General features: G+C 40.1%; 1 protein-coding gene across 6 annotated transcripts in view; it reads left to right on the forward strand.

Moving 5' to 3' along the window:
• Window positions 1-25,985, forward strand: part of LARGE1 (LARGE xylosyl- and glucuronyltransferase 1) — a 538,741-nt gene that overhangs the window by 448,806 nt on the left and 63,950 nt on the right. For all 6 annotated transcript variants that reach the window (XM_063074931.1, XM_063074936.1, XM_063074933.1 and 3 more), the window contains 2 exons: window positions 7,039-7,151; window positions 9,152-9,277. In XM_063074931.1, coding sequence (XP_062931001.1) covers window positions 7,039-7,151; window positions 9,152-9,277 — 239 coding nt within the window. The remainder of the gene's footprint in view (window positions 1-7,038; window positions 7,152-9,151; window positions 9,278-25,985) is intronic.

Here is a 25,985-nt window from a genome sequence, read left to right on the forward strand (position 1 = left end):
GGATGATTCCATCTACCTTACAGAATGAAAATAAGAATCAGAGGTCATCTAAGTACCTCGTCTCTAGTGTACAAAAGTTGCCTGACAAATGGTAGGTATCATCATCATTGTCACCAGTTTCAGTCTGTTCTCCCCTTTGCACTTGCACTGGCAAAGATCAATATCTGGCTCAAAAAAATAAAAGCATTATTCTCTCTCTCGTCTCTGCATAGACATCCAACTTTTCTTTCCCTGCCATCTTGGCTACCAAGCTATGGCTACATATTCAGTCTGGAGAAAGGAAACATTACGCTCTCATCCACAGATGAAACGTCCTGACACTGGACAGATGTTCACAGGAGAAGCCTTTGATTTTTAATTTATTTATTCATTTATTTATTTAGTGTTGGTCTCTTATGCTCCCAGCACGACAGCTGTAGGTACAGCCCTGCAGGCCCCATGCATTCCAGCCAGCTCCAGTGAGAGTCCCTGTCATATTTAAGGCACACTCCAGGGTGAAGGGCTTGCTCCACGCTCCCAGACCCCACTGACAAGTATGGAAATGGCAGGATCACGCAGCAGCAAATGCAAGACAAAGGCCAAAGTCAACATTTTTGGCATCATCTTCCTCCTGATAGCAGAAAAAGCAGTGCCAAAGTCACACTTGGGGCATGCATTCCAAAGCCACATCTGTGTTGTTTCAACTTGAAAGGGTCCAATTTCATATGGAACTATTTTCATTATTTTAACCAGTATTCACTTAAAAAGCCTGTTTCCACTTTGCATGAATGCACGTAATTTGTATTAATTCTAGTGGGAATTTTGCAAGTTCAGTGAGTGATAATTAGGCACCTTAATGAGGAGATGTATAGTTTCTGTAACTGTTATTTGTTAAGCTGTTATGTACCACTTCATATTTTGAAAGCCCTCTACAATCATTAATTAAGATATCTCCCCAGCACCATAGGAGTGAGGTCAATAAGTAGAGTTCTGTTTCTCTTAGAAGTGTTGTTTTTCAGCTCTTTTCTGACCTGGGTGCATGCAAACTTCTAACCTTTGAAACAAAAAGCAGATTCTCTTATGAGCTCGTATCAGTGTGATTATATTTCACAGCCTACACAGACTCCTTAGCTGCTTAAGGACATAATTTATGCACATAATTTTCCATGTGGTAGATTTTCTTTCCTTTATCACATTTTTTTTTTCTCTGTGGTTGTATCTCTTAGCTGCCTCTTGGAATAACCCCAAGGGATCTCCTAATCATGCTGGTTGTAACACCAAAAGCTGACTATTATCAGAAGACCAAGAAGGCTATGGGCCTGGAGATACTTCAAAATATTGCAGATATTTCAAGTTTCCAGTGCATTCCATCCACACAAGGGGATTTTGGAGATTTTTAGAATGATCAGTGAATCCAGGCTAATAAGTGATTACTAGGTATTAATTATCTATTTAATATTTTTCAATTTAACATTAATGGGTACCCTTCCCACTGTACTAGATACTTTCAAAGATAAGAATTTTTTAGTCCTCAGAATCATCTTGGAGTTAAGGTGAGATTGTACCTATATTACAAATAATGAAGTGATAATATCAGGACGCAAACCAAGGACTGTTTTCCAAGTCCACCACAGTGTTTTCTTTACGGGCAGCTTCCCCTTCTGGGGAAACTCCAAAAATCCCTGTGTTCTCAGGACTCATCTGCTGCATCAGCCTGAGGACACAAGGATTGTATGAATAACCTGTGGTTCATTATAGATTTATGAGCAGAGACAAATGTTTTCACTCATGCTAGACATTATGCAGCCTCTTTTTATTTTTCTTTTTTGGGAGAAGAAGGGTAAATGGGTCATTACCTTTTAAGGTCTGCTGTTCAAATGTGGTGTAAAATATTTGCTACCTGATAGACGTTCGGCAGCCCATTCCTCTGAAACCACTGCCCTGAAGAGGATGCCTATCTGGCTTCACTCTTTCTGTCTCTCACCTAGGTAATCCTCTTCCTCCTTAAGTTTCAATTTAGACATCATTTATTTCAGGAAGCTTTCCCCAGCTGCTCCCCCCAGACCAAGATCAGTTTCCCTGTCCCCAGCTCCCCAGAGTTCTTCCCCCATCTCCCATTTATCACAGTGCTTTTCATTTTCTTGGTTTCCCATCTCCCTTTCTTTTTAGGTCTTGTTCCCCGAGAACAAGGACTGTGTTTTACAAACTGCTAAATCTCCGGTTAACCCAATGAATGGAACCACAGGAGATGCTCCAAAAAAAAAAATCTCCAAAATGGATCATAGAAGAAATCACTTATGAATGCAGCACCCATGATTAAAGGCCAGGCAGCATCCCCACTGGTACATCTGGCATGTCAAGGACAGCTCACATATGGCCTGGTTGTGAGGCCTGGGAGCCCCCCTGTTGGCTTTTGTTGGCCAAGTCCATGTATGATGTTCATGTTCACATAGCAGGAGGCACAGTCTTTCAATACATTGCTAGGTGAGGGAAAGCCATCCCATAGCCATCCCATAGTCCCTGCTGGCATGGAAGGTACACAGTCGTCATTAGTTCTAATGTTCTAAGATGAAGACCCTTCTCCATACAAGGTAGTAGGAAGCACTTGTCAGCACCATGACACTGGAAAAGTCATGCCCCTTAGCATCTCAGTTTCCACATCTATACAAAGTCGGTAATAATGTCTGATCTACCCCCTTTCTAAAAACATTGTGAGATCAGAGGGGGCTCAGGGAGCCGGGAGTGATGTTTGTAAATGTTGTGAGTTGTTTTGTTTGTTTGATTCTGGGTCTTGGTTGAATCGAGGAACAGCAAGTGGTATAGTTAGTAAACTTTCTGAGATTCCAAAGGAAAAACCGGCCTGAGTGTTGGCTCATCAAGTTTGCAGAGGTATAGGGGAGGGTGCAGCATGCCCTGTCCCAGTTTTGCTGTAAGGGGTGGTCTGATGAAAGGGGAGAGAATCAAATTGTGGCAAGACTCAGATGGGCCTGGCCATAGCCAAGGAGATATGGCTTGTTCTTTAGACCACCCTGGGATAGTGGAGGCCTTCGATCTTGTGAAATGATGTGATAAAGCAACATTTTAGGTTGGTTTTTCTAAAACAGATCCGGTTGTAGGGACTCCCTTGCTCAAAATTTTTCACTGGCTCCCAGTTGTCCTCAGCAGGACTTCCCAACCAGTGTGCCACACATGGGTGACATGCCAAAATAGTCATCCCCCCAGCAACTGGGGCACTTGGGTGGGGGCTGGAGCAGCTGGAAGCCTTGGATCAATCATTCTATCCACAGCTCTTTCTTATAACCCCAAGTGATAAGAATATCATTTTCTGTATTGGAAATGACATGAAAATGGTTGGAAAGCAACTATTTTGCACAGATACTGGGTCCTTGCAGATCCGCTCCCTGTTTGGCCCGTCCAGGCTCTCATCCTGGCATTTGCATTTTATTTAAACCATCTAACTGTCCCACTCTCTCGTTCCTGCACAGTCCAGTCTTGCCACGCTGTCTCCTACTCCCATGCCTTTGTCCATGTTGTTTCCTCAGACGCTGCCACCCACCCTTGTCTGCCTGACCAAATCCTAGCCCAGGTGACCTCCACCTCCTTTCTGAGCCCCCTCATAAGCAGCGCACGTTCTCACTGTTTGTACATGTCACACTGAATCGTCATGGTGAGCGTGTCCTACAGACTCACCCATCATTGTGTTTCCATAAAAGGGTGTGGCAAAGATGGAATGTTACACCTCCAGTAAATATATGCTGAATTAATTAATATTTTGCATAAAACTCATGAGGACTGGGAAAAGTAGAGAAGAAAAACAAGGACAGGTGTATTTCTGTTAGTTTGCCCGTAGTAGGTGCCCCATAAATAACTGTTGAGTGAATGAATAAAGGAAGAGATGAAAAAGTCATCTTAAGTGCAGCAATCTGTACAAGTTTGGAGGCTGTCCCCTAGCCAAGCTCTCATGCACGTGCTCAATGGACGTGAAGCGGAATTAGGATGTTTCTATCAACAAAAACATGAGAAACAACCAAAGTGTCCTTTGGTAGGGAAATGCATAAATAAATTGTAGTATATTATAAAATTAATAAAGTGATTACAAAGAATAAGCTAGATAGATATTGAAATACTGACATGGTTAAATCTTAAAAACATAACAGTGAGTGAAAAGGTGAGTTAGAATAGAAAATGCGTGATACAGAACACACTAGAAACACCACCTGTTACTTAACTATCATAGAGATGAGATGCAGCCACCATGGGGTACAGGTTGCCTCTGAGGAAGAGAGGAGGTAGAATGGGATAGAGGGACTTCTGATTGATCTGTAATGTTTTATTTTTTTAAAAGCAAATGTGGCAATCTATTAGCATTTATTTTATGTAGGTGCTGGGTATTTGTTAGTCTCTGTGCTTTTCTGTTGGTTTGAAATAGTTCATAATTTTAAAAATTAAAATGACACAAAAGCAAAGGCTGGGTAACTGGTAAAATGGTCCTGCATTTCCCCATTTCATCTGCTGTTTTAGTCACCCCCCTGTTTGCAAACAGCCTGGCAAAACTGCTGAATCACATTTGCCACTTAGGACTCACCAAGTCTTAACACCTCTTAAAAGCATCAATTCTCAGCTCGGTCTCCACAGACCGATAGATCTACCATGGACCTCTCTAGAGGCTTCAAAATGTTCATTTATATTTTTCATCATTGTTTATAGCGTCCACCTCCTACTCTGCCCATTTTTCTATATATTGGAGCATCTATCCAACCTGATTAGAATTAGTTTCTGCAATAAGATTTAATGAAATTTTCTTTCACATGTTTGACTGAAATCTGTTTCCTTGAATCAGTCACCAGTGACTTACTTCACTATATTGTCTTGGTTTTTTATTTTATAAATGTTTCTTTCCTTTCTTCCCCAAAGAAGCAATCAAATAGTACGTGTGTGTTGAATTTTACTGTTTCTAAGAGTGTCTCCATATTTGGGGAGCATTTTCAGTGTGCACTAGAGCTAGCCTGCACTGGCTCAGGAGGGCCGGTGTGCACATTTCTTCCCTACTCAGTGTTCGATGACGTCACATTGCTAGCTGGAAACGAGTCATGATGGGAGTCTTTACCCCATGGAAATGGGCACACACTACCAGTTAGGTTGTTTTTGGTTTCCCTAGGAGAACTGGTGGTTAAACAAGAGGGCATGACAGTTTTCTGAGTTGAACAGGACCAGGTAGCACTTTCCATGTTTCATACATATAGAGACTGAGAATCAAAAAAGAAGTCCTGGACTGAGTCCTGTGGCTCCAAGTGACATTGCTGGGGCTCTGGTCTGTAGAAGCACCAGCTCTAGAGTCAGCCAGACCTGAGTTTGGATCTGGTGTAGCTACTTTCAAACTATGAATTACACAAGTGTCTAACTTAGCCCCTCGCTTTCTCCGCCTATAAAATGAGGCTGAGAAAATCTTTCTTGTAGACATCTTGGGAGCATTAAGGAAAATGATATGTGCAAAAAACCTAACACCAAAGAGATGTGTAACATGTAATTTACCCCTCTGACTCAAAAGTTCAGATCTCTGTGTCATATTCCATTCTTCCCATAACCATACAAATATATATTTTTTATTTCAACTCTACCTGACCAAACACTCTTCACTAAATGATGAATATTCTTTTTCTCCAAATATGTGTCACTGAAATAAGTAAAAATCTTAAGAGTTGACATTTATGTGTGATTTGGGGGAATCAGATTCTTTCCTGCAATCTTAGAAATGTATGTACTAGATATCAAATAAAATCATTTTTCAGCTGCCTGGGGTTTACTCCACTAACCATTCTGCTGAGATAAGCATGCTGAGGAGAATTGATTTGGGGGCCCATTTGGTGCTACCAAATTAACTGCAGTGGCCTGCAGGGAAATTCTGTTGGCTTCCCGTGTTCTGTGCTTTGCACCTTCTCTGCACACTCTAACTGACCTGGTGCTAGGCAGCTGCTTCTAAGCCGCTTCTAAGCTGTTTCTAAGCTAAGCCAGAATGAACTTTTCTATTTAGAGTTCAATTAATTAATTTATTTTTTCCTGAGTAATACATTTAGTTGTTTTGACATTTTTAAAAATACAAAAGGGTATGCACTGGAAATTTCCCTCCCTGAACAATCCCCATTCACCCATGTCCCTTCCCACAAAAACTAACAACAACAAAAAAGGTGGCAAGGAGGAGGAGCTAACGTCTTATTATTAGTTGCTTATTAACTCAGAGGCTTTCAGAGCTCATCTTAAGGACCCAAGGTCAGTGCTGCGTTCACTGTAGCTGACTATGTGCTCACTGTAGATGGTCCAAAGAAGACCCTCGTGAAATCAGGAATGCTGAGACAAGCCCATATGGCTTGTCAGTAATTGTCAAGTAAATTGGCAAAGACGTACCCAGAATAAAATCATAGAGGAGCTGCTTTTTGTCTGTAAAGATAAATGGCATATATTGTATAAATACCGTCTATCAACTAAACCTAGGCAGGTTGTCATGTCTCTGAGAAAAAACATAGGTGAGAGCCTGATGCTTAAAAGGAATGTACTATGATCAGATACAGAGCTAGGATCTTTTTATTGTTATTATTATAATTACTATTATTAGGGTAAAATATACATAACATAAATTTACCATTTTAACCATGTTTATGCGTACACTTCAGCATCGTTAAGTCCATTCACATGATTGTGCAACCATCACCACTGTTTATCTCCAGAAAGTGCTAGACTCTTTTTGACCATCTCACTTAATCCCTGCAACAGCCCTTTGAGGGCTGCTATACTGTTCTCCATATGGCGAGAATATTTCAGGGAGATGATTTGAAGTTTCATATGAAGTGACTGGCGGAGCCTGGGCTTGAACCCAGGTGTGTTCATCTCCAAAACGTGTGCCTCATGTGGTGAAGCCTCATTCTCTCCAGAGGAGCTTTTAGAAGGCAGACTTACCTGCAGCCGTGCTTAGGCCTCTTCTCACGCAAGACGTCTTGTGTGAACAGTTGTGCCTGGCTCTGTCTTACTGTTGTTTTTTGCTGCACTGTCCTGTGCCATGCCCAGGGGTGATCCTGTTGCTTCTGGATAAGCTACGGAAGATGAAATGGGAGCAGATGTGGAGGCTGACTGCAGAGAGGGAGCTCATGGGCATGCTGTCCACATCCTTAGCCGACCAGGTGAGTGGCCAGGTTACAAGGTACGGTCATCCTGAGTGTCCTGGGTCTGTTTCTCAAAGAAACTTCAAAGTAGAGGGGTTTGAATGATGTTTCTACCTACTGTGTGACTCTGTACACTCTGGTAGGACTGCATTATACTTGCCAGTCTAAGACAACATCTCAACTCATGAGTTCATTTCCTTCATCCATTTATTTGTTCATTTAGACTTTCACTGAACACCCTTTATACTAGAGGCCAGGTTCAGAAAAAGGATGGCAGAGGTAAATGAAGGAAGTGGTCCCTGGCCTCGTAGAGCCCATAGTTTAAAAATTACAAGTAGATGGCAGGGCTGACCATTAGCCCCATTTGTTAGAGCATGGTGCTGATAACACCAAGGTCCAGGGTTCGATCCAAGGTCCAGCTACCAAAATAATGATGATGATGATGATAATAATAATAACAACAATAGCAACATAAATAGATGGCAGCCCACTGTGTTAAGAGGAGGTCTCCATCGTCATCAGCAGCGTGGAATGCACGGTGCCTGCTTCTTGAGACCCCAGAATGCCACAGTGTATTTCCTAGACAAGATTCATTTGTCTCTCTTGCTAAAAGAGGCTAACTTTTAAAGCAAAGCCTTTTGTGTAGATCCTGTGCTGTTGACTGTATACTCATGAAAATGCATTTTAATAGAAAGGACAAACCACCTGGATGGAGAAACTACCCTTTCATCTAGGAAATCTGAAAAAGTCCCTGAACTCCACCAAACTGTTAACAAATATTAAAAAAAAAAAAAAAGCCCAAAGCCCATTTTTCATTTTCACTAGAAAAGGCAGGAAAGTCACGGGGCTCAGGTCTTTCGGCCTCAGATGTACTGGGCTCACTCACTGAGATTTTGATCTTGCTGTGGTGTACATGGCCGTCTTGGGATGTGAAGATGTCTCTGGGTTTTCTGCATTTCATCCTTTTCTTCTCCTGGAAAGAGCAGCTCTCTCTCCATGTTTTTCTTCAATCTTCAATTTCTTGGTTCACCAAATTCCTGCAAAGTATTCTAATACAGCAGAAACAAGAAACTCTGTAGGGTTATTTTACTGTTTTTTAAACATTATTATTCAGTTATTTCTCAAGCAGCCAGAAACTTGATTTCCTTTTTCAGACATGAGATATAGTATAATGAATGAGCTGTTTAAGAAAAAAAAGAAAGAAAAGAAAAGAAAACACAAAAAATACCCATGTAGCTGTTTTAAACCTAGGGGAAAACTGTCCACCATCTTCATATTTTAAGTCAGGTCACAATGCCTTGAACATGTCCCCAAAAGCTAGCAAGTTTATGTCCATGTCCAGTGGGGATAGTGTATTCAGCCTTCACCTCCCAGACCACCTGTCCACGGGCAGTTGGTAAGTGTGCCTTGGTGCAAGAGCCTGCAGCAGAGCCCCAGAGGGGTAAAGCCTCCCTAGACAGTCAGAGCTGGACTTCCAGATGGAGAATATGTACTCTGGGTGCCGTGGGCTGCAGGAATCCAGGGAGCATCCATCACCAGGTGCACTGAAAGCTCCAGGCAGAGCTGCTAACAGGAAGGATCTATAATCTGTTTCAGCCCCCGGAATGAGCAAGGCCACTTGTCACCACACAGTTTCCTCTCCAGGAGGCTCAGGATGGATAACCCAGGGCTCCTGGATAGGATGGGCCGAGAGGAGGAAAAGAGACTTCATTTATTATGGCTGGCTAGGGTAGCAGACACTCCCTGTCTACCCTGCATAAGCTCGCTGGATGGTGCATTATGGGACCAGCAGGATCTGAGCTTCAAGTCAGCCTGGGGCGTTTCCTGATCTCTATCCAAACATTATTGCATGGTTCCTAGAGATAACAGGCAGGAGACTGTCACACAGTGCTAGCCGGCCTGTGTTCAGAGTGGGAGGATTGAGAGGAGCCCTTTCATAGGCCATGGTGCCTTGAGAGCCAAAACCGTAGTGGAACCCACCTGACTGTCTTGACTTGTCTTTGGCTTTTATCCCTCAGGATATCTTCAACGCTGTCATCAAACAAAACCCTTTCCTTGTGTATCAGCTCCCCTGCTTCTGGAATGTACAGCTGTCGGACCACACCCGCTCCGAGCAGTGCTACAGAGATGTGGCTGATCTAAAGGTAGGATCAAGACAGGCCAAACGGGTGGGGGGCACATCCCAAGGGGTAGGTGAGGTGCCCACAGTTGGCAGAGGCAAGCTGGGCTGGGGAGACCTTTCCAGTGTCTGGACGGCTGTGAGTTTTGTGTGCAGTGTGGTGAGAGAGATAAGCACATAGAAAGGCAGAAAGACTGCTTTCCTTCTTTGTTGTTTTTTTTTTTCTTCCTTCCTATCCTTGTTTGGGCTTTCTGGAAAGCATAAAGCCTCCTAGCATAAGAACCATCTTGTGTAGTTATTCTTCCTGACATCCACTGCTGGCAGTTTTGGTTCACATCAGCCCTCCAAATCCATTCATTTAATTCAATCAAATACATTTATTGAGGGCCTGCTCTCTGCCAGGTGCTGTAGATGTGGATGTGAATAACTTACTTCCTATCTCCAAGTCCTTCATGGCTTAGAGGAGAAGAAAAACAGGTAAGGAAATAGGGGTGAAAAAAATATGGCAGGTACTGTGAGGGTAATTCAAAAGGTTCATGGAAAAATAGGATTGGAAGACAGTACAAATTTTTCCATGAACTTCTTGAAGGACCCTTACATTATAGGTGTAGGAGGGCAGGGGGTGGGGGATGCAAACATAAATGTCTCATTCTCCCTTATGGAGAAGGGACAGTGACAGGAAAGCCTTCATCATTGGTCTCTAGGTACCAAACACAGTGGTAGGACCTGGCTGTAGAGAGATGAAGAAGACAGGGTGTTTCAGTTATCTACTGCTAGAGATAATGCTGCATAACAAACTATTCTAATAGTGGCTTAAATTGAAACCCAGATACTTAGTTGATGAGTGTATAGGCTGCTCTAGCAACCCAGTACTCTGGGTTTCACTGGCTTAACCAGGTGTCTCTGGCCAGCTTCAGATAGGATCGCTGGTGGCTGGAGCAACTCAGCTGTCCTCTAGTGTCTGCTGTGATCCGCCAAAAGGCCAGTCTGGTGTGTTCTCATGGCAAGGCAGAGGTGAAAGAGAAAGTCCATGAGGAAGCCTCAAGTCATTGTTGCTAATGTGCCATGACCAAAGTAATCATGTGGCTGAGCCTAGTGTGTAGCAGTTTCCTACCTGCATGGGAGGAATGAAGAACTGACCACAGTTATTAGCCACAGAACATGATTTTGAACACAGGCAGGTCTGAAACTGAGTGCATTTGCCTCTCTGCTTGTATCAAAGAAGAATCCATAGAGTATCATGCATCCATAGACAGCTTTTTTGATTTAAAGTTTATATTCATTGCCCATGTGGCTCTACAGTAACAGTAATAGCAAGCTTTAAAAAGGAAAAAGGATCCCAAACTTTGCTTTCCTAGTAAGTTAGTCTTTTCCAGTTGGCCTCTAGTCCATGTCCACATGTGCATAATAAATATGTCTTATTTATAGTCATAATGCACCTAGAGTTTTGTTTTCTGCTTTTCATGTAGTTTATATCATAAGTGCTTTCTGGGTCAGCCACATAGTATTAATAAACATCATATCTATTATATCCATAATACTCCATTACTTAGCCACCCCCTTAACCTTAGTTGTTTTCAAATTTTCACAAATGTAAATTATGTCATAATAAACTACTTTGTCCATAAAGTGCTTTCTTCCTCTCAAAATATTTTTGTGGTTTACCATTCTAGGAATAAAATCATAATGTTAAAAAGAAAGAACTTTTGTTTTTTACTGCATTTGAAGTTTACTCCAAAATATTTGAAAGTATTTAAAATAGAAGTGTCTGTATTATTCGTTCTTTCAATCAGCATTTATATAGTTCCATCTGTATGTTATGTACTTGTTAGATATCAGGAAAATAAATGAAATAGATATGAATATAGATGCTCCTCGACTTACCATGGGGTTACAACCCAATAAACCCATTGTAAGTTGAAAATATCCCAAATCGAAAATGTATTTTTTTGGGGGGGTGGGGGGCAGCTGGCCGGTACAGACACCAAACCCTGAACCTTGGTGTTATTAGCACCATGCTCTAACCAACTAAGCTAACCAGCCAGCCCCCAAAATTTATTTAATACACCTAACCTACTGAACATCATAACTTAGCCTAGCTGACTTTAAACGTGCTCAGAAGGCTGGCCAGTTAACTCACTTGGTTAGAGCATGATACTGAAAACACCAAGGTCCAGGGTTCAGTCCCTGTACCAGCCAGCCACCAAAAACAAAACAAAAAAATAATTACAGAACACTTACATTAGCCTACAGCTGGGCAAAATTATCTAACAAAAAGCCTATTTCATAATAAAGTGTTGACTATCTCACGTTATTTATTGAATACCATCCTGAAAGTGAAAACCAGAATGGTCACGTGGGTGTTCACCATGAATGTACACAGCTAAAAGCACTGTTGTAAGGTTGAGAAATCATAAGTCCAACCATTGTAAGTTGGAGATCATTTGTATTTCCAAGAATATCATGGACTAAGACATTTAGAAGAAAGGAAAATAAAATCAACCCTGTAAAGAATACCTAAAAGTGCTGAATAAAAAATGTTTTAAATGTTTTGAAAGCATAATTGGTCAGTCCGTAAAATAATTAAACAGAGGCCAGAAAGGATGATCGAGTGGATGACAGAGTGTAAATCCAGAAGGATAAGCAAAGAGCAGCTGGATATGGTGTTAGCCCTTGGTGTGATTTGTTTATCCCTGGTGGCTGCAAGCCCGATTTAAAGATAGGTGGTACGTTAAAAAATATATTTAGCCCATGTCCCTGGTTCTTGTCACATAGCTCCTAAAATCCTTGAAATTCCCTGACAGGAGTGTATTTTGTTATTCATAGGAGCCCCTTTGGATCACACTTGAGGTTATGCCAATGAGGTGGCTTAGGGTGGGGCCCCTACATAGTCTCAGGATAGGGCTGCTTACCAGAAAGACCGAGTGATTAGAGGTTTACGACTCAAACTCACCCACTGACCTCTGGGAAGGAGGGGTGCGGTGCTGGAGATCAAGCTCCAGAAAAACGCTTGAACAATATTTGACGAGCTTCTGGATTGGTGAACACCACCAGTGCCCAGAGGGTGGTGCGCCAGAGAGGGCATGGGCGCTTCACGGCCCTCCCCTCATTCATTGCCCTGTGCATCTTTTCTATATGGCTATTTCTGAGTTGTATCCTTTGTAATAAACTGGTAAATATTTAAGCTGTTTCCTGAAGTTCCATGAGTCATTCTAGCAAATTATCAAACCCAAGTAGGGGGTCGTGGGAACCCTGGATTTATAGCTGGTTGGTCAGAAGTACCGGGGGCCTGGACTTGTGATTGGCATCTGAAGTGGAGCAGTCTTGTGGGACTGAGCCCTTAACCTGTGGGATCTGACTCTATCTGCAGGTAGATAGTGTCAGAATTGAATTGTAAGACACCCAGGTAATGTCAGGCAATTGGTTGGTGTGGGGGAAAAACCCCAACAGCTGAGTTAAAAGTGTACTCTGTGAGAGTGTAGAGAAACAATGTTTTTCTCAGTAGGTAACTGTATAATTTATTGTTCAAAGGAGGGAATACTTTAATGAGTTATACAGGAACAGTAGGCCTAAATTAAAGTCAGGCAAAATATATGTATAATCAATCTACTGAAATGCTATGCATAGCACCTTGGGCCCCAACAGGAAGAAAGGCGTTTAGAAAACTCCCACATAAAGTCAGGATCCACAAAGAATAATATCCTCAGGGGATAAACAGTCAATAAAAACCCAGAGTGTAGAAGGAGACAGTAGAGATTGTTGTCTGTTTCATCCTTGGCTTTAGGTAGAATGAGGAAGAAATGTTTACCTAAGAATATTAAGCCTGTGCCCATATTACTTGGGGGGCTTAAATTACATGGATGGGGGCAAAAATAGAAAGAAATGAAAATATGCCAGGCACCTGGCAGAAGCAAACACAAATCAGATCTGGAAGAATACTCCCAAAAACAAGCCTTCAGAATTCTTTAGGGAAAGTTTCAAGGAGAATGAGTTCTCAATCAGGAATCACTAAACACACAAGGAAATAAGACATCCTGAGAAAGGGCAGGAACGGGTCGGCTTTAGCTCAAGCGGTTACTTCCTCAAGCCAGACTTCAATCTGAGAAAGGGCAGGAACTACAGACTGTAGAATTAGATCTCAAAGATTGCAGGTATTGGACTCATCAGGTATAAAACATAATATGAGGGCACTTCAAAAAGTTTGTGGAAAAATAAAATTAAGAGATAATATGAAGGCTGGCCAGTTAGCTCAGTTGGTTACAGCATGGTGCTGATAACACCAAGGTCCAGGGTTTGATTGCTATAGTGGCCAGCCATCAAAAAAAAAAAAAAAAAAAAAAGATAATAAAAATGTTTCCATGAAATTTTTGAAGTACCTTTATGTAAGTATTTTTATTATGTGTAAGAAATAAAAAAGAACGTTGAACAGCATATTCTCAAAGATGAATAGCCTTATTTGGATTAAGTAGTAATTTTAGAAGTGAAAAATATAATTATTGGAATTAGAAATTAAGTGGATGGGTTAAGCAATAGATTAGACCCAGCTGAAGAGAGAATTAATGAACTGGAAGAGGTATCTGAAAAAATTACCCAAAATGTAACGCAGAATGAAAAAAAGAAAATTGGGGAGAAAAGTTAAGAAGCTGGGATATATCTAATTAGATTATTTGAAGGAGATAAAGAGAAAATTGGAATGGAAGCTTATCTTTAGTGTGCTGACAGTAACAAGTTGTATACCCAGGAAAGCAATCTTTCAAGCATAAGAGAAGAATATTTAGATGAGCAAAAATGAAAAGAATTTACCACAAACATACTTACACAAAGAAACTTCTAATAAATGAACAGTGGTAGGCCCTTTGTATTCATGGGCTACACATCCATGTATTCAGCTAAACACGGATTAAAAATATTTGGAAAAAACATGAATTGTTGCATCTACACTGAACATATACAGACTTTTTCTTGTCATTCTTCCCTAAACAATATAGTATAACAACTATTTACATAGCACTTACATTGCATTAGTTATTATAAGTAATCTAGAGATGATTTAAAGTATACAGGAGGATGTGCATAGGTCATATGCAAATACTACCCTATTTTATATCAGGGACTTGAGCATCAGTGGATTTTGGTATCTGCAGGGGGTCCTGGAATCAATCCTCCATAGATGCCAAGGGACAACTGTACTTCAGGATAAGGAATGTGATCCCACATTCAAGAAGGAATATTGAACAAACAAATTATAAATATGGGGAAATCCCAAAAAACAATTTCTAAATATTTGTGGATTTAAAAAGGTTATGCATATATTATCAGACAATGATGACATATAAATAATTAGAATTAAAGTACTCTTTGATCACTGTTTTGTTGAGGAAAGGTACAAGATATCAACTTTAAATACTTAAGCTAGGGTATGCATGCTAACATTTCCAAATCAAGTTCTAAAAGAATTGAAAAAAGGTATATAACCTAAATCCACAGTGGGTAGGATGGTCAATGGAATAAGAAAAACCAAAGCAAACAACCAAAATATCTTAATCATTTAAAAAACAAAGAATGCAAGAAAAGAAAAAATAAAAGCATAGAAAAGTGGAAGAAATAAAAAGCAAGATATCAAGATGATAGAAATAAGTCCAAATATATCAATAATGAAATAAATGTAAACAAACTAATTTTGGCAATGAAAAGACTGATTGTCAGATTGAATAGAAAATGATATCCAGTGTATGCTGTTTACAAGATACATACCTAACTCATAACAACCTGAAAAGGTTGACAGTAAGATCATGAAAAAAGGTTATCAGGCAAATATTTAAAAGAAAGCTGGGGTAACTGTATTGATATCAGACAAAGCATTAGTAGAGATTGAGATGGTCACAACTTAAAAAGTTCTCCAAGAAGACAGAATTTTAATCTTGTGCACAACTCATGCTATAGCACATGTATATGTAAATATATATATAAACACACACACAGCTCATTATAACTCCAAAGAGAAATGTACAAGTCTGCTGTCATAGTGGCCTATTTTAACATATATATCCCTTTCAAATACTGAAAGATCAAACAGAAAAAAAATTGATAAAAATATAGATTTGAACTACACAGTTAACACATTTGATTTATTGGGCTAATAAAGAACCTTGTACCTAACAATCAGAGAATGTACATTCTTCTCAAGCTCACATAGAACATTTATTAAAAAGTAACCATACACTAAACCATGAAGCAAATCTCTACATTTCAAAAAGTCTCTGAACAAAATGCAATTAAATTAGAAGGCAGTAACAATAAGATTTTTGTAAATCTATTTAATTAAAATTGAGAACACACTTCTAAATTACTCAGGGTTGTAAAGAGAAATCATAATTGAAACTGAAAACTCCTTAGAGACTAAATGAAAATAAAAATAACACATATCAAAATTAGTGGGATAAACACGTAGGGAAATGTATAACCTTAAATATGTGTATTAAAAATAAGAGCAGCTGAAAATAAGCCAAACTTACAACTTAAGATGGTATATAAAGAACATTAGAATAAATTCAAAGAAAATAAAAGGCAGGACATTAAAAAAAAAAAAAGAACAGAAATTGATCAACAAAGTGTTCAATAACATTGAAAGTTAGTGTGCAGAAGAATAAAACTAGAGATGCATCTCTCACCATACACTAAAACCAACTCAAAATGGATTAAAGACCTAGGTATAAGACCTGAAACTGTAAAATTACTAAGGGAAAATATACGTGGAACACTTCAGCAACTAGGTCAGGGCACAGGCTTTATGAACTTGAGCCCGAAAGCACAAGCAGCAAAAGAAAAAATAAACAAACGGGACCATATCAAACTAAAAAGTTTCTGCACAGCAAAGGAAGCAATCGACAGAGTGCAAAGACAACCTGCAGAGTGGGAGTAAATTTTTGCTAACTATGCATCCGACAAGGGATTAATATCCAGAATATACACAGAACTCAAGCAATTATGCAGTAAAAAAAAAACAGATGACCCAAATAAAAAATGGGCAAAGGAGCTGAATAGACATTTTTCAAAGGAAGACACACAAACGGCCAAAAGATACATGAAAAAATTCTCAACATTATTAGACATCAGGGAAATACAAATTAAAACCACATTGAGATACCACCTCACCCCAGTTCGACTGGCTATAATCACAAAGACAGTGAATAACAAATGCTGGCAAGGGTGTGAAGAGAAGGGAACACTCCTGCACTGTTGGTGGGACTGTAAATTAGTACAACCACTATGGAAAACAGTATGGAGGTTTCTCAAACAACTACAGATAGATCTTCCATATGATCCAGCAATCCCTCTTCTGGATATATATCCAGAGGAATGGAAATCAGCATGTCAAAGAGATACCTGTGCTCCCGTGTTTATTGCAGCTCTGTTTACAATAGCCAAGATATGGAACCAACCGAAATGTCCACTAATAGATGATTGGATAAGGAAACTGTGGTATATATACACCATGGAATACTACTCTGCCATAAAAAAGAATGAAATACTCCCATTTGCAACAACATGGATGAACCCAGAGAAACTTATGTTGAGTGAAATAAGCAAAGCACAGAGGAATAAATACCGCATGTGCTCATTCATAAGTGGGAGCTGAGAGAGAAAGGAAGGAAGGAAAGAAAGACCACAGTAGTGAATTGGTCTTACAGAGGGAGGGAACATTGCTGGGGCTACAAAGTGGAGTAGGAGGGAGATAGAGAGGGGGAGGGAAGTTGGGGGATAATTGAGTGGGGACAAGGGGTACAAAAGTAATTTCTGGTAATGGGTATGCTGCCAGTATGAATCTGGCCCTTGCATCATGGGCACAAGGGGTGACAATAAGCTTTGTGTCTCATGAATATTCTTAATAAATAAATTTTTTAAAAAACCATTAAAAGTTAGTTCTTTGAAAGGATTCAATAAAATAGACCAAGCTATGGCAGGACTCATCAAGAAAAAGAGAACTCACCAAGAAATTAATCGGGGTGGGGCAGTGTGCATAATTCCAGATTTGATTTATTCATTCTCTAAATGTTTTTGAGCCAGCAATTCTTCTGAGTTTTAGTTATGCAGGAAAGATTAAAACAGTCTCTCAGTTCGCGGAGCTTTCAGTCCAATGGATAAAGCAGAATTGTAGAAGATGATAGAATACCATGAACAACAATATGACAATAAATTTGAGAGCTTATGTGAATGGACAGATTCCTAGAAGCATATAATTGACCAAAACTGATTTAAGAAAAAGGTCTGGATTATCTCCTAGCCGTTAAGCCTTCTTACAGAGAAAACAGCACCCCTAGGTGGTGAGAGCAAATAATTTCTACCAATTTTTTTAAAATCAAAGGATATTTCCAATGTTAAATACACTTTTCCAGAGAGTGGAAGAGGAACACTTTTTAACCAATTCAGTGAGGGCAGGAGAAAAAAATGAAAAAATTTTAACAAAAAAAGGGCTGGCTGGTGAGCTCAACTGGTTAGAGTGTGGTGCTTATAACACCAAGGTCCAGAGTTTTATCCCTGCACCGGCTAGCCACCAAAAAAAAGAAAAAAAAAAATGGCAATGAATCCAGGATATCCTTGATACCAAAATTAGACAAGGAGAGTCATGAGAAAGGGGAATCACAGGACAGTCTCACTCATGCATATAGATGCAAAAATCTTAAGCAAAATATTAGCATATCAAATCCAGCCATGTATAAAATAGATAATAATACATCCATGGCCAAGTTGGGTTTGTCCCAGGAAAGACAAGGATAATTTAACATGGACAAATCCACAAGGGTCATTCAGCATGTTAATAGATTTAAGGAGAAACACCACAAAATCATCAAAATAGATGTGGGAATGTTATTTGATAAAATTAAACATTCATGACCAGAATTCTTATAAAAAATAACTACTGAAAATCTGCAGCAAACTTTTGCTGAGCATTTGCTCAGGGATGTGCCAGTTAATTAATAGAAAAGAGTAGAGAGCCCAAAAACACCCACAAATTTACAGAAACTTGATGTGTGAATAGGTGGTATTGCTGATCATTGGAGAAAGGATTCAATTTCCCATAAGTGGTGCTGAGACACCTGATTATCCATATGGAAAAATATATATATTAAAATAGATATCTGTCTTACACCATGCACAAAATTAATTCTAGATGGATTAGAGACTTAAAAGTGAATGGACAAACTAAACTTTTATTCTTTTTTTAATAAAGGAAACTAGCCAAGACCTTAGAACAGGGAATATGTATCTAATGACACCAAATCATATATCATAAGTAAAAGGATCAATAAATTCAACCACATTGAAATTAATAACTTCGTCAAAGGGTCATCATAAAAAAGAAAAGATATTTTCAATACAACTAGCGAAAGAGTAGTAAACAAAATATATAAAGAACTCTTACTAATTAATAAGAAAAATGTGTAAAAGATATTAAGTCTTTTCACTTAATTGCCAAGAATATGGCTAATAAACACTAGAAAAGGTGCTCAGCGTTACTGCTAATGAGGGAAGTGAAAATTAAGACCACAAATAATTTCACACCCACCAGGTTGGAAGAGTGAACCTGTCACGTCCCAGTCGATCTCCAATACTGCTGATAGGAGTGTATATGGATACATCTAAATTGGCAAATACTTTGGCATTATATTATACAATTTTATAAAATTGAAGTGGGACATGTTTTACAACTAGGGCTTCGATATAATTGTCCAAAACTTGAGAAGTGAATGACTTTCTGAAGAAAGCACTCCAGGTTCAGCTATCAGTGGACAAATGACAGTAGATGAAAGCAGTGCTTACAAAGGCCCGTGTCCTCATCACAAATGACATTTCTCAACCGGGCAGGGCACAGAGACTTCTAAACTCTCCAGTCTTTTTATATCAAAAATCAAAACATAAAACTTCCAAAAAATCAGTGCAACTAAACACCTTGGCAAGCCTTGAAAAGGAATGAAATTCTGACATATACATGGATGAGCTTTGAGGACATTATGCTAAATGAACTAAGCCACACACAAAAGGACGAATATTGTGTGCTTCCACTTATATGAGGTCACTAGTGAAGTCAAATTCATAGCGATAGAAAGTTGTATGGTGGTTGTCACTGGTGGGGTGGTGGGGGATGAGAGGGGAGGTTGTGTTTAATGGGTACAAAGTTTCAGTTTGGGAAGATGAAAAATTTCTGGAGATGGGGTGGTGGTTGCACAACAGTGTGAATGTACTTGATGGCACTGAACTGTACACTTAAAATGGCTAAAATGGTAAATTTTATGTATATTTTACCACAATTTTTAAAAATTCTGCAAAGAAAAAACAAACAAAAACCTTGGCAGGTGTCTTGCAAAACTGATTGTTCTTAGGAGTATTAGTACAGGTTCCACTGAAGAAACTAGATATTCATGAGCTGGGATATTTGCCGTGGTATCCGAGAGCTTCCACATTGGCAGCCACAAAAAGGAAAGGAAAAGGCCTCATAAATTAGAAGGGACTCTTCATCTGTGAACTTGCAACTTAGACATTTTACAGATGCCAACAAAGCTAGGTCTCTGAGTGAAAGTGTGTCACACCTGCCCACCACGGACGTACCGGTACATTCATGCTACCTTATTTATTGAGTGTGCACTCCATGCCAGGCACTGTTCCAGTGCTGCTGTGGGCAATGAAACAGACAAAATCACTGCTCCATAGAGCTTCCAGTTCGGTGCAGCAGATGGCTATCCCATTTTGGCATTGCTTAGTGTCTGCCCAGTGATTGTCGCTTTGAACCTATCAAACAAAATAATTTGTGAACTTCTTTTGGCAGCCTATTCTATGTGTAAGTAGAGGAATTTCTATAAAATGGCAAAACCATGAAGATAGAAGAGCCAGACCAAGTTTAGCTCCTATCTTTTTAGATAAACCTAAAAAAGGACCATTTTATCCACTATGACATCTAACAAAATCTTATACAGAACCCTAAAATTAGCCCTGGAGATGGAGAGAGGGTTAAGGGAAGAGAGAGGGAGGTTGGCAGGCCAGAGTCCCAGCCGTGGGATCATATCAGGACTGAGGCATTGCTCTGCAGTCCTCAGGCTGTTCCGAGAACACCACACAGTGCGTCTGTATGTCCCTCCAGGCAAACCTGGGCCTCAGATTCCAGGTGCAGGTGCATCTTTGCCATTTTATTTCTTCTCTTACTCCTCCCCTCTTTTGTTTTATTTTGTTCATTGCACTGCATATTTATGAAGGCCCTCCAATTCGCTGTTGATGGTGTTCCTCCCTGGGGAATATTCAGAGGTACCCTGCCCTTCCCACGTCCATCAGCTCCCCCTCTGCTACTCCAAAGGGAAGCCAACCTGAGCAGCCCCCATGGGACGCAAGGACGACCCTTGCTGGGTCAGATGATTGACAGTGTCAGCTAAAGCAAGAATCATAACAATATTTTAACTTTGATTTACTTATCTTTTCATCTACTGGCTGGGGTTTTTTGTCTGCTGATTGAGTGCTGTGTTATGTTGCATAAACCATCCTCATTATGTATGCACCTTCTGTGGTTTTCAGCATCCTTTCCTTTAAAGTAGAACAAGAACTTAAGGACTCTTGCAAAGCAATTAGAGGACAGTCTTGAATTATTTCAATTTTCCCTCCACTCTTTTGTCTTGCCTTCCCTGGATGTTGGCGGAGAACTTTGTGCTAAGTACAGGTGGGTAAGAGAAAACTTCTAAGGGGAGAAGTGTTGTCATTGAATAGCAGAAGTATATGGGCTTCTGGTGCCAGTCAGTCCTGTAAATTCTGATGACATTTCTTCATCGTACCAGCTGACGGACTTAAGTAAGTCACTTAACCTCTCCCGCGTTCAGTTACAATCTCTATAAAATGGAGGCCGTTGTTCTTGACCCCACCCCCAGCCCATTGAATGCTCCACAGAAATGCACTTGACTTGACCTCAGTCTTGTGTGTTTCAGAGACTTTCATTTTTATCTCTTCAGTCCTGGAGCTCGATGACTCAGCCTTCCCTGGGTGACTCTTAAATTAGATAGAAAGGGAAGAACCCAAAGGAGAATCTTCTTATGTCTTTACCAGTAGCACAAACTCTTAGGAGACCAGCAAAGGGGCTGTGTGTTGGTTTAAGCAGGGAGAATGGGAGAGATCCTATGGAACATTGTTCTAGTCCTTGAGTCTTCAGAGGATCATTAGAGAATGAAGCCCTGGCCAGACAGTTGGGTAAAGTCTAAGACACAGCAAGGAGAGGGTCCATCCTTGGGTCTGAAGGTAATTCTGGAGCCCCAGAGCTGAATAAGCATGATTCCTGCCCTCAGGAAAGTCAAGTAAACAGAAAATTCCAGTACAGCCTGCTAAGTGCTATGATGTAAGGCAGTGAAGGCAATAGGGGAGCAAGAAGAGGGACACCTGTCTATTTGGGGTGTGTGGTGCAGAGTCTATATCATGAGAGGTTTTTATAGGAAACCTGAGCTGCACCTTGACATCCAGAGTCCCAGACACCTGAACTCTACTCCCTCCTCATCTTCCGCCCTCGTACCACTCCTCATCCCCGAAACATCCTTGCTGCCCCTCTCCCCAGTCCTGTCCAGACCGCTGCTCCTCCCCTACTCCTGCCCCTGGAGCTGGGAGTGAGTACAAGGGCTACCTGAGGAAGAGTGGAAACCCACATGCAAGTTAGGAGCAGTGAAATGGATGCTGGGTGGGCAGGCAACAGGGCCCACACCATTGCTTCAACAACGTTTGTGCAGAATGCATGGAGTTCTTTCTGGGACCAACAGGAAGTACATTTCAGAGGAAGTAAGCTGTTAACAGCATCATCCTGGACCTCAAAAGAGGAAAAGGAGTTTTCTGGATAGACTGGGTGGAAATGGTATTTCAGGCATGGACTCACTTAATGTTTACTTAAGTCTCACAAGGTAAATCTTATTTATTTACTTATTTTGGTGGCTGGCTGGTATGGGGATCCGAACCCTTGGCCTTGGTGTTGTAACACCAGGCTCTAACCATCTGAGCTAAACCAGCCAGCCCTCAAGGTGAATCTTATTCAGTCTGTTTTATAAACCAGAAAATTAAGAATTGTTGCCCAGAGTCACACAGCCAAATATGATAAAGCTGAGATTCCAGATCACATCTGCCTGATGTCAAGTCCAGAGCTCTTCCTTTGATACAGGGCTGAGTTCCTACCTGAATATACTTTCCAAGGAAAACACAATCTGATACAATGATTCTATATCACACTGTTCACACTATAGTCACACTATTCTATATGAACCCTCTTTGGATTAATTGGATTTCTGAGGGCTAACTCAATAACAGAGACCCTTAATATATAACATTGTCTCCTTGAAAGAAAATTTGGATTTTAAGCAACAGACTCAGGGGCTGAATTTAGACCCCAATCGATTCACAAATTGGGAATTGAGTATACCTGCAAGAAAAATCCTAAAGCAGAAGGAAAAAAACCAAGAGAAAGTATGCCATCTATATGGGAAAATGATATATTTTCCTAGAGGGAATTTTTACTATTTGCATAAAAAGAGTAGCCCATAACTCAAGTTTTAAAAGATTTTATAATACTTAGAGATGTGTCAGTTTCCACATCTTTGGAGGAAGGTGACGGGCCGCGGCGCATTAGCATACCGAACATGCCGCAGCTAAGCAGACGGCAAGAAAAATGAGGCAGAGGAAGCCAGAGAGAGGGTAATAAGAATGATGAATGGTGAGGTTGATTCTGGAGGATGAGGTGGATCAAGGAAGAAAAAACAGTTGGTTTGGGGGAGAAGATCTAAAATCTAGAATAACCACCTTCCAGCCAGACCTCTTTTTACTTCTGGCCAGTGCCTGTTTAATTTCATGCCATGACCTAAGTCCAAGGGCTCTCAGTGTTTTATTGTCTCCGTGTACACTGCTGTGGCTAGTAAACTCAAGAAGTCCTCGGGATTAAATATGAGGCAGGTGGCCCCTCTTCAAGTGGCCTGTCTTCTGACGCTGTTGCTCTGTGGTTTGCACCTTGGGATTGCTCCTTCATGCAGCAGACACAGCAGAGCCCGCTCTTGGGGCCAGGCCATGGGGCTGTCATTGAGTTCGTTAACCTATCCTACCCAAGTTTCCCCATCCAAGAAAGCAGGAAAGGAATCATGATTTTACAGGAGAGATGTAAATGTTGAAAGATGATACATAAAGCAGTTAGTATAGGGCTGTGAGACATATAGAAAACCTATTATTATTTAAAAAATCAATATTGCTCCTGCTCTCTCTTGGAATAGTTTTCATTTAGCTGATGGGCAGAAACATGTACGTAAACAAAGCTCTTCTCACCCATCTGTTCCAACACTCTCATTTCAGAAGTGGGGAAGTAGGAACCCAAAAAGGGGAAGTGTCTTCCCCAAGGTTTAAGCACTGTCGGGTGGCACAGCTGGCATAAGGAGTTGAACTTTTTCATCATGCCAGAAAATGGCATGCTAGCAGTTGGGGTTTGGGTAATGTAAGCTTTAGATCTTTGTCTTCCCTCAACACTCATCCATTCTTTGTTCATTTGGTAATTTCAGAACCTAACTCCTTTGGATTTTATTGATTTAAGTTATCCATCTGTCATTGGCTTTGTTACACATAGCTGATGAACTTCAGATGCAATTATTCCTAGAAACATCAACATGATTCTGAGAAGCAAAGTGATGCCTCTGAAAAATATACTGTACAACAGCATGTTCTGGAGAATATATCCAAATTATTCTAAGAGCTGTTAATGAGACTACTTTAAAACAGGAGAGTCTATGTACTGTATACCAAGTCCTGCAGTAAAGAAATCTGATTGATTTTGTTGACCCCAGCATTTCCCACTTGTACTCTATGTCAACACACACAATCGACCCCTTTGATTGTAGAATACCTTATGGGGCAGGTTCCTGAGAAGCCCACTATAAGAAACACTTTCCTATATAAACCCAGACTCTGTTTCAAACACAATTTTGAGAAAGGGAACACTGTTTAAGCCGCATTTGGTGACTGAGGACATTGAAGCACTGACCAAGAGCCTCCAGTATATGGTGTTAGCATTGGGCCTCAGAGAGCTAGCAGTCTGAGCAGACAAAAAGGGTGAGCTTGGAAGAGTTAGAAGATCTACTTTCTAGATTCTGGAAAAGACCATAGATCCAGTGGCTCATGGGTTCATAGCAAGGCAGTGAGCGGAAAATAGTAACTGAGGCAATCAGGAGACCATGCTTTAATTTTCCAGGTATCATGAAGGGGGCAAGCAGGTGGTATATGCAGGTAAGCATTTGAAGATCCAAATGGGCTGCAAAGCACATTTCAGTCTGGCAAGCTACCCAGTACTGAGTGCCTATTGTATGCAAGGATTTGAGGATATAGAGACAAGTTCATTGTAATTCTTGCCTTCAAAGAGGCTCACAGTCAAACAGGGGAGACAAGTTTCAACAGATAATTTCCACATAAAATGGACAATCTTGTGCAATACGGCATAGAGGTGTTCAGGTAAGAAATGGGAGTTCTAGAAAAAAGGGATAGCATGAATGAACACAGAGGGCTAAAAGATCATGGTATCCCAGAAATAACAAACATGAGAGTGTAAAATGTAGGGCACACAGACAGGCAGGGTTCAGGATGTGTGAGCCTTCTGTGCTATGCTAACAAGCTTGGACTTTAACTGTGGATCACAGCACTGAAATAGTTCTGAGCTGACCTATTTCAATACACACATATTTTTATCTCCATGCATGAATACACTATAAAACATAGAAAACAGAAAAGTGTTATTTCGTTATATGTTTGTACGATTTTAAGTTGATTTAGTAATAAGCTCTTTTACTCTTATAAAAACATTATTAGCATTAATATTTTCAAATATAGCAACATTATGGAATATGCTTCATTATTTTTGAAATGTCGGTTTAGTACTTTATGACACAGTGATTCACAGTCTTAGTTTTAAGAGCTTTTTAAAGAAGTACATGGTTTTAATGGCTATCATTGCAAAAAATATTACTCTCTAAAATACAAGGATCCAAACAGAAAAAAAGTATGTCATTGGCTGTGATTATTAAATTTTATACTCATTTTTCAATTCAACACAAAAATCAGGGGCTGGCCGATTAGCTTAGCTGGTTATAACACAGCATTATAACACCAAGGTCACAGGTACGGATCTCCTACCAGCCAGCCACAAAAAAGAAAAAAAAAAAAAAAAAAGCACCCAATTTCAACCCAAAAAGTCATACAAAAATCTTGGTAGCATCCAGCTGTTACATTTAAATCTCTTGTGCTGACAATCATTTGTTTTTGCTAATTTATTAAATATTTTTTTAAATTTTGGTATCTTTAACAAACACGTACGAAACCCATAACAAACACATACAAAACCCACTGTAATTCTTTATTGGAAGTTATTTTTGAAGGTTAAAAATACTTGTTTTGAGCTCTTCTAAGTGTACAGAAATGAGGGTTTTGATAGGTAACATAATTTGGGGCCTCATAATCCCGTAACAATGGAAACCATTTTAAGCATTTATTTTCTAAACGCTCTGTCTATATCAGAGGTTTCTTGCTAAAAGTACTTATTTTGTCATTTATCACCTTTGCGTTGAAAGGTCAGATTAAAGGTATGTTTTTTTTTTTTTTCAAAAGTGTGAGGTAGAATGCTATAGACAAGCATGTTTTCAAAGAAATGTGTACATCATCTGTACATCTACCGTCTAGGTCCTGTGCCTTGAGTT

The sequence above is a fragment of the Cynocephalus volans genome, chromosome 12, assembly GCF_027409185.1.
Source record: "Cynocephalus volans isolate mCynVol1 chromosome 12, mCynVol1.pri, whole genome shotgun sequence".
Classification (NCBI taxonomy): Eukaryota; Metazoa; Chordata; class Mammalia; order Dermoptera; family Cynocephalidae; genus Cynocephalus; species Cynocephalus volans.